At 33.7% G+C, this 20799-nt stretch overlaps 1 protein-coding gene across 12 annotated transcripts in view; it reads left to right on the top strand.

Moving 5' to 3' along the window:
- LOC115213810 (probable phospholipid-transporting ATPase IA) overlaps nt 1–20799 on the top strand; it is a 509671-nt gene that overhangs the window by 450715 nt on the left and 38157 nt on the right. For 10 of the 12 annotated variants that reach the window (XM_029782682.2, XM_036504660.1, XM_036504659.1 and 7 more), the window contains 3 exons: nt 334–441; nt 2204–2292; nt 4118–4219. In XM_029782682.2, the coding sequence (XP_029638542.1) occupies nt 334–441; nt 2204–2292; nt 4118–4219 (299 nt within the window). Of the gene's footprint in view, nt 1–333; nt 442–2203; nt 2293–4117; nt 4220–7568; nt 7803–16192; nt 16260–20799 lie in introns of those variants that run through there. The other 2 variants (XR_004999986.1, XM_036504658.1) reach the window with 2 other exon arrangements.

The following is a 20799-nucleotide window of genomic DNA, read 5'->3' as shown; positions in this document are numbered from 1 at the left end:
ACACAGAGTTTTTCACCTACTGGGGAATGAAGCTAGAAGCCATCAAGTGAGCAATTAATGGTTGAATGAAGACCAGTGACACCTGTCCATCTGACCATTCCTAGCAAGATGCAGTGACAGACTCCAAAAGTACTACCCTTACACCCCATCCTGACTAAGCCATGAAAATTCACACACACACAAAAAATAATTTTTATAATTAAATTTTTATAATGATTTTAGAAAATATTTTATTAAAGTGTTTTGGTTGGTTTATTGTAATCCATTTAGTGACAATTTTTGCTGAATTACTTGTTGAACTCCTTTGTTATGATTGTCCTTTCTTCTTTGCAGTTGACACACCTTGCAATATGGGGCAGCATTGTCAGTTGGTTCATGTTTCTAATTATTTATAGCCATGTGTGGCCTGTCATCAATCTTGCACCAGAGATGGTGGGCATGGTATGTTGACTTCATATTACTCTTGCATCAATTTCTGTACTATTACTAAACATAATTTTGCATACACACACTCACACATTCAATTGTTTTGTTTAATACCATCCCTTTTTATTTTGACATTGTATCTCTCTCTCTCTCCGTATATATATGTGTGTGTGTGTGTGTGTGTGCATGCACATGTATGTGGCTTTGTGGTTAAGGAGTTTGCTTTCCAATTACATGATTTCAGTTCAATCTCACTGCAGAGCACTTAAGCAAGTACCAACCTTGTGAGTGGATTTAATGAGTAGAAACTTAAAGAATCCCATTTTTGCATAAATGTGCATGTCTCTCCTTATCTCAGTATCATGTGATAGATGTAAATGAGTCTTGCTGTCATACAAGCAGTGTCATTCATTTCCATTAGTCTGTGGCTTAGCAGTTTGGCAGAAGCAACTGATAGAATAAGTACCAGGTTTAAAAAATAAGTTCTGGAGTTGGTTTGTTTGACTAAACCCCAGCATGACTGCAGTTCAATGACTGAAACAAGTAAACATAAAGTAAGTGTTAATGTAATTATGTGGCAACAGATAAAAAAAAAGAATATTAGTCAAGGACTAATATTGTTTTTTTTTCATTGTTTTGGCAAGTGCAGGAGATAATTTCACCAGGGTTTTTATTTTAAACTAACTTCATCAGTCACCATACTTATCGAAGTAGTGATGAAACAGGTCCCTAAGTAAATATATATATATATATATATAGATTAATGAGGAAAATAGAATTGTCTGGAGAAGCAGTCCACAATATTTTTTGCCCCACAGACTGATTTTATGGAAAGCAATTTTTCTACAGACCAAGGGTTCATGTGCATAACAAAACAGTCATCATCATCACTGTTTAAATGTCTGTTTTCCATGCTGAAATTGGATGAACAGACTGACAGAAACTGGCGTGTCAGAGGACTGCACCATACTCTGCTGTCTGCTTTGACATGATGCCTTTCCAAATGCCAACCACTTTACAATGAAGTGCATAATATATAATTCAATTATTACGTATAAACACCTGTCAAGCATAGGGCCTCGCAGAGGCAATGTGGCCAATGCCGATGTCACATAACTGGCACTTGTGCCAGTGACATGTAAAAAGCACCTTTCAAGCATTGGACCTCATGGAGGCAACTGGCACATAAAAAGCACCTGTTGAGTGTTGCGTCTCACGAAAGCAATGTGGCCAATGCCAGTGTTGTGTGACTGGCACATAACAAGCACCATTCAAACATTGAGCCTCACAGAGGCAATGACAAATGACCGAGACCTTTGGCAATATGCCATGCTTGAGAAGACCCATCAAGCCAAGTGAAATCATAGTTGTGGCAGATACTGGTGTCATGCAACTGGCACCTGTGCCGGTGGTACATAAAGGCACCCATTGCACTCTTGGAGTGGTTGACGTTAGGAAGGGCATCCAGCCATAGACACCATGCTAAATCTGACTGAAGTCTGGTGCAGTTCCTCAGATTACCATCCAACCCATGCCAGCATAGATAACGAATGTTAAATGATAGTGATGATGATGATGATTATGCTAAAACCTGCTGCAAACTGCAATAGTCAATAAAACAAGTAAAATTTTAAAATTTATTCTCTCAGTGTGGCCCAGTGACAAATGATCCATGGCCCAGGCTAGAGAATAGCATGTATGAATAATTTGTCTCTAAATCTGTTTTCTTCTTTATACAATATTGTATTTCTTATTCATGTTTTTTTTTATTTTACAGGATAGCCATGTATTTGGGTGTTTAATATTCTGGGCAGGCTTATTATTAATTCCGACCGCAGCTCTTTTGCGGGATGTCATGTGGAAAGTGTAAGTACCAGGCCAGCCAACATCAGTTTTTTTTTTTTTTATATACTCTCATCATCACATCTTCATTATCACCCTCATTTCTCACAACCTATGTTCTCTTCAATTTCTCCTTCAAGTGAATATAAACTACACTAAACCAGACCCACCTTAGTTTGGTCACACCCTTAATTTAAGCAGACATCTTTATTTAATGTGTAGCAAAGAAGTTTGCTTAGAACCTCATGGTTCCAGGCATAATACCTCTGTGTGGCACTTTGGGCAAGTGTCTTCAGATATATTCTGGGTCAACCATTACTTTCTGGGTTAAATTTGCTGGGCAGAAGCAATGTGGTAATCTGCCATTTGTGTGTTAGATTATAGAAGGACTGTGTGAACAAAAAATATATTTAGGTGCAAACCTGCCTGTGTCGTTAAGAAGATAGCTTCCCAACTCCATACTTTTGGGTTTAGTCCCATTGCATGGCCCCTTGGATTCACATCTATTTTAGCCCAGGCCAGCCAAAACCTTATGAGTGGATTTGGTAAATGGAAACTGAAAGAATCCTGTATTTTATATATATATATGATGTCTGTCTGTCTCCTTGTCTTCACATAGCATGAGATTTGGAAATGTATGGCACTAACATGTCTGGCTTTTCGGATTTATTACCTTGCTTGGACACAGGTGAGGATTGGTGACAGGAGTGGAAACCTGGCCACAGAACATTTGACCTAGGCGAGCATTTATGACCAATTCACTTTTATAAAATCAGTAAAATAAATATCAAGTAAAATCAATACATTTAACTAAACTCTTGGAGCCTGTGCCCCAGTATGGTTGCATTCCAAATACTTTATTCATTAAGAAAGGTTCTTTATTCTCAGATAATTGGATAATCAGAATAAAATAGTAATGAAAGAGGTCCTTAGGTAAAAAAAATGTTTGCTAACCACTGCTCTACATTCATATTGAGTACTTCTTCCGGTCAGCACCCAACTGTATTGTGTGTGTACATAGATGTAACTCCAACCATATGTACTGAGTGCTTCTTTCTTTTGTTTGTTCACTTACTGATATTAGTGCTCTAAACACTATTGAGCACCACCTTAGAGACAGCTAATAAACAACTGGTAATGGAAAGACAATCCAACATTCTGCCTCCAAACATCAGATATGAACTTGTCCTACATTCCCACAAAGCTTTATCATGTATAGCTGAATCAAACTGTTATTGAATATATGTAAACAAACAAATATGTTGTGTGCTACTTTCTTTTGCTTGTTCACTCATATATATATATATATATAATATATATATATATAATATATATATATATATATATAATATTAGGGAGTATAACTCCAAACTTACTGGGAAAAATTCAATTTAGTATTAAATCAAATTTCACAATATAAATATATAAAATATAAATTAGAGATAAAACCACTATTATGCAATTCAAACAGTGATAGACATAAACCAAAACATAAATAACAAATAAAATATATTTTTTATAAAACGTGATCTAGTTATATGTTTTATAAAAATATATTTTATTTGTTATTTATGTTTTGGTTTATGTTTATCACTGTTTGAACTGCATAATAGTGGTTTTATCTCTAATTAATATTATATATATATATATATATATATATATATATAAACACAGTATAATTCAGAATACCTGAAATATGTATAATGTAGCTAAATTTACAGTTATTTGTTTGAAAGTCTCAGCTGTAGACATTGAAATGACATGAGAATATACAATTGTTCTTTTATGTAAACAGAAAAATAATAACATATACATTTTTTAATCTCTTCTCCATCTCTTTATACACTAGTATCCGACGTACTTTACTAAAAACACTCCGCGAAGAAGTCCAAGAAAAAGAACTAGCCAATGAAGATCCTTCTGGAGTGGTATTAAAATCGACGAAGAGAAGGTAAGAACTTCGTTTCCAGGACCAAGGTTTCAGTCAGGGTATTTTCTGATAACTTTCTATGGAATTTGTTAATGTTTTCTATGAAATGCCTTGATAGGTTGTTCTACTTGATAAAAGCATGCATCTCTGGGGTGTGCTTAACTATACAGATATACATTTATAACCACTAATTTGCTAATTGTTAATAATTAGAAGTTAACATTGTTAGATAATTTTTATATGTATATATATGCATTATATGTGTGTGGTGTGTGTGTGTATTGGTATATGTATGCATATGTGTCTACATATATTGATGTGTGCATGTGAGGATTTACATATATGCATATATGTATACATATGCGTTTGTGATATTTAAACATGCAGTTTGTTTTGCTGTTTGGATTAATTTGACTCTACTAACTAGATATGTAATAGATGTTTGCTTCTATTTAATATTTTATATTTATATATATATCAAGGCAGTGTTCCAGCATGGCCACACTCCAATGACTGAAACAAGTAAAAGAGTCTAAATATATGAGTGTGTGTGTATATATATATATAAAAACATTTGCACCGAAAGAAAATATATATATATATACATACACACCAACCATCCAGATTAATCACCTTTTGTATTGATCTTCGTGTCTTCTTTTCAGTTTAATCAGTTTATTATTAAGGCTTATGTGCACTAATACATTTATGATTATTATTATTATTATAAGGGCAACATGCTGGCAGAATCGTAAATATGCCAGACAAAACGCTTAGCAGCATCTCTTCTTAATTTTTAGATTCTGAGTTCATATCCCACTGATGGGAGTCAATAAAATGAAGAACCAGTCAAGTACTAACTACTGAGATTAATGTAATCAACTCACCCCATCTAACTAAAGTTGCTGGCCTTGTGCCAAAATTAGAAACTACTACTATTAATATTATTATTATTATTATTAAGACAACAAACTGGTAGAATCATTATCGTGCCGGGTGAAATGCTCAGCAGAATTTCATCCATCTTTCACATTCTGTGTTCAAATGCCGCCGAGATCAATTTTGCCTTTCATCTTTTTGGAGTCGATAAAATAAGTACCAGTGGAACCCTGGCATTGATGTAATCAGCTATCCCTTCCCCCAAATTTCAGGCCTTGTGCTAATAGTAAAAAGGTTTATTATTATTATTATATCAAGGTAAGGCAGCAACCTGGTGGAATTATTAGCACGCCAGACAAAATGCTAAGCATTTCATCCATCTTTACATTCTAAGTTCAAATTCTGCTGGGGTCAACAAATTATTTTTCGTCTTTTGCGGGGTTAATAAAAAAGAATCAGTCAAGTTATTGAGTGGGATTGATGTAAACAACTAATCCTCTATTATTTTTATTATTTATTAGGCTCACAAGCTGGCAGAATCATTAGAGCATCAGTAAAAATGCATTGTGGTATTTTTTTCCAACTCTTTATATTCTGAGTTCAGTTCCCCGAGTCGACTTTATCTGTCATTCTTCTGGGGTTGAGAAAATAATGTGCCAGTCAAGTATTAGACTTAATGATACCGACTAACCACCTCCTGTCAAAATTTAGTGGCCTTTTATCTGAATCAGAAACCATTATTGTTGTTAAGGCTGCAAATTGGCAGGATTGTTAGAGTATCTGAGAAAATGCTTAGCAGTATTTCTTCTGACCCAATTTTCTGAGTTCAAATCCTGCCAATGTCTACTTTGCTTTACATCCTTTCAGGTTTGATAAGATATAGTACCAGCCAAATACTGGAATCAATATAATCAACTTATTCTTTCCCCTTAAACTTGCTGGCCTTGTGCCAGAATAAGAAAGAATTATAATTTTTATAAGGCTGTGATTTGGCAGGGCATTTCTTCCAATTCGTTGTTCTGAGTTCAAATAGTTCTGGGATCAAGCTTGCCTTTCATCCCTCTGTGATTCAATAAAATAAGTACCTTTTCTACTCTTGGCACAAGGCCTGAAATTTTGGGGGAAGGGGCCAGTTGATTAGATCAACCCCAGGATGCAACTGGTACAAGACAGACGAAATACCCAATAAAATAAGTGCCAGTCTGGAACTGGATTCAATATAAACAACCATCACCTACCCCTACCCCTAAAATTACTGGCCTTGTGCTAGTATATGAAGCTATATTTTTATTGGTGAGCAATGTAGGGCTTCTTGTGACCAGGTTTGATTTGGTTCCTGGTGATAGCCATTCCATTCCACATTGCTTTACACCCTATCAATAATAGTGCTGAGAAAAGACTCAGAAAAACATCGATCTGTCTCAATGCTTTCTGCGAATCAAATGAGCAAAAAATCTATTTTTAAGCAAGATTATTATTATTATTATTATTATTATTATTATTATTAAGAAGGCAGCATGCTGGCAGAATTATGAGCACACTGAGCAAAATGCTTAGCAGCGTTTCATCTGTCCTCACATTCTGAGTTCAAATTCCACCGAGGTTGACTTTGCCTTTCATTCTTTCAGGGTTGGTGAAAAAAGTACCAGTTAAGTACTGATCTCAATATAATTACTATTCCCCTCCCCCGACCCCAATTTCAGGCCTTCTGCCTAAAGTAGAAAAGATTATTATTATTAATAGTATCATCATTACTGTTCTTGCTTTTAAACATATAAATAATATTGAAATAATGTAGCTTTGTTTTTTATTTTTTCATCATATAATTGCAAACATTAAGATGGGAAGGTTAATTGTTGGAAAGGAGGATGAGGAGGAGAACAGGAAGATAAAAGCTACATCACTATACTCAGTGGATTTCTTTGTTTCTCTTATGATTTTGATTTGGTGGCACTTTCTTGTTTGCAGTCCTTAGCTATATATATAGTATATGTGTGTGTGTGTGTATATATATATTGTATGTATGTGTGTGTGTGTGTGTGTATGCTTTATATATGTATATATACTGTATATATATACATGCATATATAGTGTGGGCATATGTTTATATATATACATATATATATATATACTCTGGTGTGTGCATATATATTGTATGTATGTATATTTAAATATATATTGTATGAATGTGTGTATATATATATATATTGTGTGTGTGTATATATATGTATATATATATTGTGTGTATATATATATATATATATATGTATATATATATTGTGTGTATATATATATATATATATATGTATATATATATTGTGTGTATATATATATATTGTGTGTGTATGTATATATAGTGTACTCATATGTTTATATATATATATATATATATATAGACATGCACATGGAAAGTGAGCAAATGCATATATATATATAGCTATATAATGTATGTGTGTGTTTTGTATGATACATATATAAAAATATTTTTTAGAGGTGTGAACTTTTGTGATGGTGGAGTTCTGCTACTAATGGTAAGTTCTTGTGACACGGCAGCAGTATATCACTTGCCAAATCCTTGCCACCCACCCTTGGATATCACACAGCTCCTCAGTTTTTCCTCTCCTCCACTAGTCAACTCCCTTGCTACACACATTTCAGCTCTTGTTCTAATCGACTCGTTTTTCTAGGTCTATGTGTATTTGTGTGTGTATATATGTATATTCTATGCATATAACTCCACTCATCTCTCCCTCTTTATGTATGTCTGTCTGTTCCCTCATCTATAACATAAGTATATACACAATTATTATTATTATTATAAGAAGGCAACAAGCTGGCAGAATTGTTAGCATGCCAGATAAAATGCTTAGTGGCATTTCTTCTGCCTTCACGTTATGATTTTAAACGTCACCAAGGTCAACTTTGCCTTTCATCCTTTCAGTGTTGATAAAATAAGTACCAGTTGAGCACTGGGGTCAATGTAATTGACATATCCCTCCCCTCAAAATTGCTGGCTTTGTGCCAAAATTAGAAAGAATCATCATCATTATTATTATTGTCATCGTTATTGCATACATATATGTGTATGTGAATTCAGTTGTATTTTTCTGTTTATTCATTCAATATAGTATTTTTTAGCCTGTTGGCAAGAGAGTTTGTACTTAGATCATACAAGAGAAAAATGAATAGAAATGTATTTTACTTCAAAACAAATTGTGTCTGGTGTAGGATATGAAAAAGAAAATGAAATGGTTTCCATCCATTTCATATCTCTTTAAATCATAAACATCTCTTTTTCCAGGTATGTTCAAAGTCTGGATTGTTCTCATATTTCTAAATCTTCCTGTGGAAATTTTTTCTATAGACTTTCAAAACAGCAAAATATATGGAAAAAAATTTATTTTCAGAGTCTTTTTTTTAATATTCTATATGTTTTCTTGAATGGTTGAGTGAGCCTATCTGAAATTGTCTTCTTTTGGGAATGGATTTTGAATATTAATTTTTTTTTTTTTCACCTTTCTTAAATATTTCAAGAAACTTTTATACATTTATACACACATTTTTTCTGCCAGTGTGTATATTTTCAATTTTTAATTATTAAAAGTCAAATAGAAAAAATAAAACAAAAGATTAATAAACTCAGTTGTATCATTCTTTGAAAAGAACTGAAAGAAAAAAGTCTCTTTTTTAATATAAAACTTATCGCATCATCACTCATTTTCTCATTCATCATGTGAAAAAGTATTTTAAAAAAGTATTTGAATAAAAATATTTTTTTTCTAGCAGGTGTTTAAGGTCACATGTTTGTTATAACTATTATCATTGGTGATAATAGTAATAATAATGAAATGGCCATGGAATGTTGCATAGAAGTTTCTCTATATTACTTGGTGTTGGGGGAAAATACTAATAGCTATTTTTTATATATCTTCAAAATAATTTAGCATTATTGATAAATATGTTTCTGTCGTGTGTAAGTGTTTGTATGTTAACAAAGAACAAAATACAGAGTGAGTTTAATATATACAAATCTATTATGATATACATTCAAATGTGCTGTGTGTGTGTGTTAACCCCAGATCTTTTATAAATTCTTTAGTTATAGAGACATAACAAATATATGACAGATATGTAATAAATACTTTTTTTTCTAATTAATGCAGTGAGTTTGGTAGAATTTCTCCAAGGTGAAAATATCTATAATATCTTGCCAGGTATTCTTTGTAGATGTCTAACTGTATTCAAAATCAGACTGCATATTATGCCAGAAAGAAGTAGAAATGGTCTAAATTTTATTTTTCTTGAACCCTATAAAATCATGAATTATAAATAACATTGTTGATTTATTTTGTTAGGGTTACTAATTGTAAATTATCTGAGTTACAATTTAGTGTTGTTACATTGAAATTATAGCTATATAAAACATGCTTTGTATCAATTTGTCTTCCACCACTATCACCAACATTAAGGAAAATCATGATAATTGCTCTGTTTATCTTTAGTAGTTTTCCAATTCAAAGTGCCTCCAGAGAATAAACTACAAGCTTTTGGTAAGCCAAGCCTGAGCATAACTCCATTTCAAGTCCCAGTTGTGGCTGTTTCACTTTGCTCAAACATTCATTTTTGAAAGCTACAGAAAGGCAAGCCCCTGGTAAAACATGCCATACACTGATTTCAGTATCTGGTTGGTAGGAAGAGGAAAAGCATGAGCACCACATGCTCTTTCCTCTTCTCTCTCTTGTATAGCTTTGTGACATTGTCAAGTTGAGCATCAGACAAAATGCTAGGCAGTATTTAATTCGTCTCTTTACATTCTGAGTTCAAATTCTGCCAAAGTTGTCTTTGTCTTTCATCTTTTCAAGGTTTGATGAAATAAAATTGCAGTCATGTGCTGGAATTGATTTCAACTGACTTTAGCCTGTCCCAAAAAATTTCTGGCCTTATACTGCATGCTAGAAATTATTTATTATTATTGAGTGAGAGAGCAATTCATGCCATCAAAGTGACACTGCAGTACAAATATACGAAGCCCAGTATACTCATCATGACTACCTATCTGATAAGAGTTACACCAGATACATGCATCACAACCATATGTGCACAACATGGTGTTCTCATATCAAGATAAACAATGCATGACCCTGCAGGTGGGGCCTGGTTATAATTTTCTTCTGATCAAGTAGCCCATCCTGCTCAAAAGGTCCCTGAATGAGAGTTGTTTAAGGATGATGAACAAAACACCCATGTTTCCAAAGATGAATTATTCAAACCCTAAAGAATTCCACTCAACATATGGCCATGATGCTCCCCCACTACTTCTGTTTGTGATCAGAGATACACATATCGTCAGTCACTAAGGGACATGCTCAGCTGGTCATGGTCAAGCAACTGACAAGCAAATCTGTGGTATTGAGCAGATATTTGTTGTAACTCCTCTTTTATACCAAAACAAAACATATAATACTTCCAATCAGTTAAGATTATAATTATTAAGGCGATGAGATGGCAGAATTGTTAGCATTCTGGGAAAAATACTAAGCAGCATTTCATCCTTCTTTTTAAGTTTAAATTCTGCCAAGGTCGAGTTTGCCTTTCATCCTTTCAGGTCGATAAATTAAGTACCAGTGAAACACTGGGGGTTAATTAAATCGACAAGTCCTTCCTCCAAAATTTCAGGCCTTATACCTATAGTAGAAAGGATTATTATTATTATTAAGCTATACCAGAAGTGGGATATTAAACATTGAAACAAAATTACAAAGTTCTTTTTCTATAATTATTTTGCATATTCTCCAGATTTATCCATGCGATATTTGTGTTGAAGTACCTGATCTTGTACACTCACACACACATACACACTGCTAACAAGGGAGCTTCTATTTCTAGCAGGCCAAGATGGCCTGCTAGAAATAGATGCTAGAATAGCATCCAAATTCCCTCATTTCACTCCCTACCATCTTAAAAGTAGACTGACACGTTAGACATCGTTGTTGTCATACAAACAAACAAAAATATAATACTTTGGGGGGGCTAAACAACAGCAACTGTGTTTGTAATAAAATAAAAATTATAGCTGGTTGTAACTAAAGGAATGTTCTGCCACCAACATCATCATTACCACCATCATTATCAGCATCACCTAATCATAACCTAGCAGTAAGTCCTCAAAGATGCATCAGATCTTTTAATTTGCATAGGATGGCTTTTATGTGAAACTCAGAATATTTGCTGTGTAAAACCTGAAATTTCAAATACTGTGCAAAAGAATTTTTTACAGACTATCCATTTCTCCAGTTTGAATATGGTGTGTGTGTGTGTGTGTGTACATTTATATTTAAGCTCATCCAGTGACCTCTTACTCTGGAGTTTCTATAATATATAACCACTTCTTCAGCATACAAAATTATGTAAAGTTATGTGAAAGTCAGAAAACATCCTATAATATAAAGTATAAGGAATGGTTTTGATTTATTTTTTATCAAGATATGTATAATATATATTGAATATATGTAGCAGATCTCTGTCCCAAATTAAACCTGGATTCTTTTTTCAATTAGAATAATTTAGTAAACAACAAAACAGGATTTTTCAAATTGTTTGAATGATGTCAGTAAAAATCTGACCAATGCTTTTCATTGTAAACTAGTAGGAATTCTCGGAATCTGGTCAAAACAGCTTATGGATTTGATGTCAGGTGGTTGTTCAGTGAGCAACGGAGTATGACATCAAATGAAATTCTTCTGTCTTGTGAATAAATTACAACTGATTCTGTTCCAAACCTAACACTCAGTATATATCTATATTCATAACCACAAGGGAAAATCCCTCTTTATCTAAAAAAGAAACAAAGAAAAACACCTACTTTATATTATGAAATGAATGCTGTCTTTCTATTCTCCTTTTGGGCTCTACCAGATTGTCGCATCTGGTTTGTCTTTCTAATGTAACAATAGATATATGATGATGAACTGATTTCAAGTCATATTCAACTCTAGCTTAATATCTTATTACATATATATGTGTGTGTGTGTGTGTGTATATATATATATATATATATAGTTCATAAGAATTTATACACTTTGAGAGTGCATGAAATAATTCTTTTTTGGAATAGTGGATTACGAAGCAAATAAAGCTATTAATTATTGTATTTAAATATTGGTTAAAGACAATTCTTGCTGATAAGATCAAAGTTTCTAAAATGGGTTTCTTTGGTCCTATAGTAGAATGCTTGTCATATCTCCAGAAGATGTGGTTTCATATCCTATGATCCACCTTCAGTTTTTTAACCCAATATTTACTGGCCATTATTTATAGCTTCATTTCCTTTGAGATTCATCTTTCCAATATATGTATGTTGTTATATATAGGAAAGAGAGTCCTCATAAATGGTTTATTTTCCTCGAATGTACCACAAGTGGGTTCAGATATCTACTTGTTTGCCAGCTGTTTGTTTATATCTCAATTGTAGATTCCCAGAATTTATATCACAATTTCTTTCCATTTTTCCATACTAATTGATTTCTTGAGCTTTTTTTCTTTTTCTTTTTTCATTTTTTCTCCAGATTTTAAAATCATATTTTCTTAATTTTTTTTTACCATAAGTCATTATTTTTTTTGTTTTTTTTTTCATTGTTCTAATATTTTTTTGTTCACGACAGACTTAAAAGTGTCCTTCCAGGAAGCTGCATCTGGTCTTAACAATATCATCGGCGCTGGTTCACTACTACTACTCCTACTAAGACTTCAATACCCGGAACACTCTGTACTTATTGATGGTGTTATTTTGTTTCTCTGTTTCTTTCATATACATACATACATATATATATATGTGTATATATATATATATATTCTCATGCACGTTGTTCCTCTCTCTCTCATTCTGTTTCTGCCCCTTTAGAAACTCACTGAGTTTGACATATGTTAGGGGACAGTTGCCTGACAAAACCCAATTAGGTGGCCCTTATTGCATGAAAGGAACTGCCACCCTCCAGAAAAGCAAAAAAATATTGAAAAGGCAACTGTTCAGTGAATCCTGTATTGTCAATGAAATTTTTGGTGGACTTCTTGGATATTTCTACTCACATCATTCATGAATACATATACACATTCACACATATGCATGTACAGACAAACAAAAAAAACATCCTCTTTCTGTTTTACTAGTTCCAGCTGTTGAGTTGCGACTATGCTGGAGCACCACAATTAAAAATACACAAGTACACACACTTGTATATACATACATGCTTTAAAACCACTTGTATTGATCTGCAGAATTCACATCTGCTCATAGTTCACACAAGTTTACTTGTGAACATACGTATATACATACATACATACATACATACATATATATATATAACATACATGCATGCACACACACAAGTATATGTATGAATGCACATGCATATATGCCCATGTACACATAAGCATATAAGCAGACACACATGCAAATACACACACACATACACAATTTAGTGTACACATAGGCATACACACACACATACAAGCACAAGTCTTGGCATATCTCCTGATATTTTTTTTTCCTTGTAATTCCACCATTATCCAATTTGCCTGACATCCCCTTCACGGGTTAATAAAATACACTGGGATCACTTGAACCAGTCAGACCCCTATTTTCTTTGAAAAAGTTGGTTTTGTGCCTGCTGAAAAGAAATCACTATATATTTTATTATTTCATAACAAAGTAAAGGCCCCTTTTTGTTCTTGTTTCACTTTTTGTTAATATTTCCTTTCTCAATGAGAGTATCTTTGCATATTCCTGCCTTAGGTGAATTTTTATCTGATCTCCCACCCCCCCATTCATTTTTTTGAAAAATTTTTCAAAAGTTTGTTCAGATTTTTCTGCAAAAGTTTTTTTTACACAAAGAAATTTAGTCATTGAGCAGTTTGTTATATATATATATATATATATATATATATATATATAATATATATATATATATATACATATATATATATATACACACTCTCAAAGTCTCTCCATTGTATGTTAAAACTTTTTTCCGTATATAATACCAGGGTACAGGGATGACAAACCTCTGCTGATCACAAAATAGTGAATCCTATTTTCTATGATTGTTCTTTAAAAAAAAAAAAATCAAAAAATCTGGATATTATAAACAGTCTTTACATGTTGGTATGTGTGAATGTATCTGAGTATGTGTAATTATGTATATATAGATATGTATGTACACACACGCATAATATTTGACAAAACTGATACTAGAGTCAATTCTTGCCAAAGAAATTTATAGCAACGAATTAGTCAAATTGTTAGAACAAAATATTTTTAAGCATTTAGTGACATCCCTTTACATTCATCCTTGGAAAGATGGAAAGTTAATTTGAACCTGGAGTGTTCAAAACACACCGTGATTTACTTTACCTCTCTTCCTTCCAGAGGCAATAAAATATAATACCACTCAAGTAGAGAGGCAAGCGAGGAGGTAGATATAGCCCCTATTCCTTAAACCAGAATAGATACGTATGCCACTATATTTATTCATTGTCACCTGTTTTTATCAAGCTGTTCATTATCTCCAGAATCTTCAGACCCAGACACATCTGCTGCTTCACACTTGAGCAAATTTTGACCTATAAAAATTCCTGCTTGTCTTGGTATCTTACTCATTTCTTTTTATAAATTAGTGATCATAGTTAAGAGGGGTTTCTCCTTAGTTAGCTACTTACAATAGTTCTTGGACAGATTTTGGAACTCTTCTGTCACTTCTGAAGCCTTTAACTCTTTAGCATTTAAACTGGCCTTATTCGACCCAAATATTCTACTTGTGTTAGGCTCAAGCTGACCAGATCCAACCGCTCACACTACCCTAAAATGTCATTCTGTGCATAATCAATCATCATTGAAATCTCAATTTTGTGAGATAATGCATGATTAATTCAAAACAATAAGTAAGCATTATATTTGACAATAATCTGAATGCTAAAGGGTTAAATAAGGTTGTTCTCCAAAGATCTTTGAGATGGCATGAAAACATCTTTCAAAGGACCCAAGTCAACTAGATAATAATTCAGTTCTTTTGCAGTTGAAGTATAGTTTTGTTAACAGTAGAAAGAGATATTCCAAGTTTCCTAGCTATTTGTCATTGTGGAACTCTATAATCCGTCCTCTTTCAAAAAAAATCAGAAATTTCTTTAGAATTATTTGCATGAGGCATGCGACAGGATGGTCATGTCACATTCTGAACAAAAGGAGAATTATATATTACTCATAATAATGCAAAATACTTGGATACATATGAGTGGCTGTTTACTATGTGTGTGTCAATACATAGGTGTACATGTGGATATAGATGAGTGCATGTGTGTGTGGCTAGTTGTATTTGGTTATGCATATGGCTATATATATATATATATATATATATGATTTAGTTCTTTAGATTGTCTAAGCCATCGCAAGTATGGCCTTGTTGGAATTTAGTACCTCAACTTCATAACTACTGAGATTATTAGAAGTGGTAAATCTTTGAAATGTATTTATACACTCGGCAGGAGTTGTTATTGATGTTGAGAAACTGGAGAAGATTTAGGAGTACTGAACATGCAATCCAGTCTTTATTGTTCAGTCTTCCTTGTATACTATGAGTTGAAGAGTAGGCTTTAGAGAAACTTCCGTATGTGAGTGTGTATGTACACAGACACATATACATTTCAGAGCACGAAGATTTTGTTGTATTTATGTCATGAAGGGAAGTGTTTATTGCTTGTTTGGTGGGAGGGGGTAAACATTATTACATTTTTCTGTCTTTCACACTCTCATCTTGTTTTCATCTTGCTCTGTTTATAGGATTAGATCCAGTGCACAGCCGTCATTGCTTATTTCCTCCTTGCCTATCTCTCTTTCTCCTTGTCTGTTCCTTCACCTTCTGCCATAGCTGCTGTTTCCTGCTACTATTGCTACTGCTACTGCTGCTACCACCAGCGATACTGCTGCTGTCAAAGTATAATTTCCAAACAAAATTTAATTAATATATATATATATATATATATATATAATTATTATTTAATTAAATTACTACTATGAGGGTTGGCCCAAGCTGTCGTTTATCCTTCATGTGATTTTCTTTGCAGAGAAGCCAAAGGGAGAAAAAAGGTTCAGATGAGATTCCACTGAGTTCCATCCTACCAACTACAGACGGCAAGTTCCCACTCTACCAGTTGTTGAAGCAGCTGTGTTGGTCACTGTAGCACTCTTGTAGCACGTAGCAGAGAAACCACCATTTTGCTCTCTCTCTCTCTTTCTCACCCATCCTGTGTTAGGTGTGTTGGTTACAGACCAGAAAATCTTCTCTCTCTTTCTCTCCCTCTCTCTCCCCTATCTCTCCTCTCTGGGTTCGAAGCCTTCTCCTTTCTCTGTTAATGTTGATTGCAGATCAGACTCACCCTTTTCTTTCTGCCCTTTGCTAGATGTGTTGGTTACATGGCTGGAAACCATTTTCTTTCCTCTTCTGTAAGTTGTGTTGGTCATAGAACAGGAACTGTGCCATACCACTTGTAAGGCAGTTACATACAGTACATACCGAACCAGAAAACTCTGCAGTTATAAAGTACTTGTGTTTGACTTAATGTTAAAAAGTCTGTTGCACCAGTTGTGAGGCAGATGTGTTTGGTATATACCTGGCAGATAACAACAGTAACCCTGGCTACCACTTGTGGTCTAATTTTCTTTGAAACAGTCCGTTAATTAGTCCTTATGACCCACAACAACACCCTTTCCTCATATGTACAACGTTCTGGTTTAAATATCTTTTTCTAGATTTGCCCTCTCTCTCTCTCACACACACACACACATTAATGGAATTTATATTAAATTTCTGATACCAGTGGTTTCATGCTTGCTAAACCCCCAGTATGAAACCCATGGTACCAGAAATACTTTATTATTGAAAGAGAACCTTTACCAATCCAATGTTGCTCATTGTCTAAACCCTTTATTTCTCTATTATGCATTTATTCATTGCCATCATTAGCTTTAGTCAAACGTCTATCATAACCCTCTCTGTTGCTCCCATTCCTCTTTTTTGTAATACTTGATCTCTTTCCTTTGTCTCTTTACACCATATGTTTTTCCCCTCCTCACATATGCTTCTCCCTCTTCCTCTACTTCTTCTCTGCTAACCATTTTTAAGTGCTTTAATAACCTTGGCTGAAAAGGCTTACCTTTGTGTGACTTAGATTTATTGCTTCTCTCTCTAGAGCTATCTGCAATCCCTGTAGATTCATTCTCAAATACTCAAGGACACATGATTAAACCAACTGCAAAGACTTTTTTAAATTCTTTTGTTTCCTTTTATTTAATTCGTGTATGTTTAGCTTTTACTTGTGACAACCATAGAGATAAATCTTTAAGTTCATAAAACTCAGTATCTTTGATATTATACCTGCTTGTAAACACTTCGTCACATATATGACTCGTGAATATCACACAGGTTCACTGTACAGTTGTGCAGAAGCAATCCATATCAACAGATTTTCTGGTTTCAAGACTGATAATGATTTCAGTCAATTTTGCCTTTCTGTCTTTCTGGATTGCTAAATTATCAGTCAAGTATTGGGGCCAGTTTCATCAAGTAAACTTTGTGCCAATGTTAGAAATTATTGTTATTATTTAGGGCAGTGAGCTGGCTCAGTCATTACTATGCCACAGTAAATGTTTGGCAACATTTCTTCTAGCTTGTGTCCAGAGTTCTAATACTGCCAAGCTTGACTTTGCCTTTCATTCTTTTGGGGTTGATAAAATAAGTACCTGTCAAGTTCTGGAGTCTGTGTAATCATCTTCCCCATCCACTCAGAATTACTGGTCTTCTGCCAAAATTAGGGATTATTATTATTTAAGGCAGCAACAGCTTAGCAGAATTGTTACCATGCTAGACAGAATGCTTAGTAGCATTTCTTCCAGCTCTTTACACTCTGAGTTCAAATTCCACTGAGATCAACTTTACTTTTTATCCTTTCAGGGTCAATAAAATAAGTAACAGTTGAGCACTGGGGTCACTAATTGACCATTGCATTGCCCCAAAACTTCAGGCCTCGTGCTTACAGTTGAAGGGATTATTATTAAGGCATCAAACTGACAGAATTTTTAGTACATCAGACAAAATGTGGAGCGGCATTTCTTCTGGCTTTACATTCTGAGTTCAAATTCCACCAAGGTCAACTTTGCCTTTTATCTTTTTGGGGCTGATAAAATTAGTACCAATCAAGCATTGGGGTTAGTGTAATCAACTAGCTCCCTCCCCCAAAATTTCAGACCTTGTGCCTATGGTAGAAAGGATCATCTTCACCATTATTATTGTTATTATTATTACAGCAGCAAACTGGCAGAATCATTAGCATGCTGGGCAAAATGCTTAGTGACATTTCGTTATCTTTACATTCTGAGTTCAAATTCCACCAAGGTCAACTTTACCTTTCATCCTTTCAGGGTCAATAAATTAAGTACCAGTTGACTGCTACAGTTGATGTAATTGACTACCCCCTCCCCCAAACTTCAGGTTTTGTACCTTTAGTAGAAAAGATTATTATTATTATTCAAATCTACTTTTATAATTGAGAGCTTTGTTGTGTTATACTCTACTATAGATGATCTGTTCTAGGTCTTAAGTGCAGCACATGGTAATATACCGAAGATCAATGATGGATTAGTAAAGACTATTTAATGTTTACATTAGTGGCAGAGAGTTACAACCAATCAGTTTGTGATATTATTTTGCTTACAAAAAAGGCAGCAAATGTACTTTGTCGCTGGTCATCAAAATGTGTTGACTTCTTTTTTTATACATACATATGTATATATGCATTCATGTGGGTTTTGTGTAAGTGGGGTTTTTTTGTATTTTTTTTTTTTTTTGAGGAAGAATGCCTGTGATATTTTACTTAAGAAAATGTAGCAAAATGTAGTACTTCCTCAGCTTGTCCTATAAGAATTCATAATCCATTTATATGCACAAACACACAGACACACACACATGTATAAATATGGAGGGTGCCTGTGTTTTTGTAAATCTCATTGTGTTTTCCTGTCAACAGTCTGCTATATATATATATATATATATATATATATATATATATATATATATATTATGTGTATGTGTATATATGAAATTCAACTTGTCAAAAAATTTTTCATCTGAAAATCTTTGGTACTTTTGTCAATCAAAACAATACTGACACTTAATGGTGCTTTTAGAATATTGGTTAATTGAGCATTTTTGGCCTTAAAATTCTTCAGAAATTAACCACTCTTTCTAGTATTTGTAATAATATTTTTACTTCTTTTTCTTACATTTTGATTTTTTTTTTTTGTCCATTTTGATTATTTTCTTTGTCTTATGTAGCTGATCTGTAAATTACAAATTTTATATTAGAATTGTTTTATTTTTCAAGACAACAACCACCTAACAAAATTGACAACTGCAACTACTGACTCAGAAAAGAAACCTTGAGAGTTTTTCTGAAGGTTTTTTTGTTTTATTTTTGTTGTATTTTTCTTTATTTTTTTCTTATGTTCTGAATAAGCGCATGTGTGTACATACTCACACACATACACACAACTTGCCTGAAGATCCAGTTGAAACCTAGCATAGCAAGAGGCTGACTTAGTCAAAATAATATATATATATATTATTTTGACTAAGTCAGCCTATGTGTATATATATATATATAATATATATATATATATCAGAATATAGGTTTACTGCTCATGTAAATAGGACAGTGTTGCTGTTGTACCAACTGATATGAAAGACATACTAATTAGCTTACAGGATTCCCCACTATTTCTTTTGTCACCACTAAAGTGAAGGAGCCTCTCTAATCCTCTCTACTAACAATATTTGAAATGCCAGCCTAATCTCCCTCATATCACACCTACCGTCACATTGTGTAATGCAGTTTTGATTGCACCATATTTGGGGAAAAGAGTGGAGTCTGATAACCACGGAAACAAAAGATTTTGATGATAGATATACTCAATACAGGCTGGTCTAGAGCCAAATCAGCAGTAACAATAGAAATCTTAAATATTCAGATTTTTACAGAAGATAAAGTAAGTTCTTGTGCCTTGCCTGCAGGTGTTGATGATCATGGAACTCTATGCCAAAGTCTGAAGATTCGTGACTTTTTGGGAGAAAGGTACAGCAGTAGTTTTCTGTTGCCTTGTTTCAATCTTATATATAGTTTACTCTGCTAGTCACCTTCTCTACTGGCCTCGCTTACCTTAGAGAATCATGGTTATATAACCCTTAGGCAAGAGACTAATCTGTATGTGGTTGCTAGCCTGCTACAAATAGCATCCAAATCTCCCATAAATCACACACTAGATTCGTAAGAAAGGAATGATACATTGATTGAATAAGGTAGGATTTGGCATACCTTAGGTAAAAGAAAACCGATAGCATGATCATATCTTAATTGTAGGTCAGCTGGATCAAACTGACACACACCTTTTTCTTTTAACCTCTTAATTCATCTGATATAATGTTGTTGTTTTTTCTAATATCAACTGAATCTAACAAGAAATCTTCAGTTTGTGGGGTTTTCTTTAGCTACTTCTTTTCCTTTATGACCCATTTTGCTCCGTTGGTTTTAAAGTTCAAAACCACACACACATATAAAATCTTCACATCAGCAAAATCTCTGAAGTGGGGAATATGATGCAAACATGATGCTTTCTGTTC

The sequence above is a fragment of the Octopus sinensis genome, linkage group LG7 (assembly GCF_006345805.1).
Source record: "Octopus sinensis linkage group LG7, ASM634580v1, whole genome shotgun sequence".
In the NCBI taxonomy this organism is placed as follows: Eukaryota; Metazoa; Mollusca; class Cephalopoda; order Octopoda; family Octopodidae; genus Octopus; species Octopus sinensis.
This window is presented reverse-complemented; position numbering and strand designations above follow the sequence as displayed.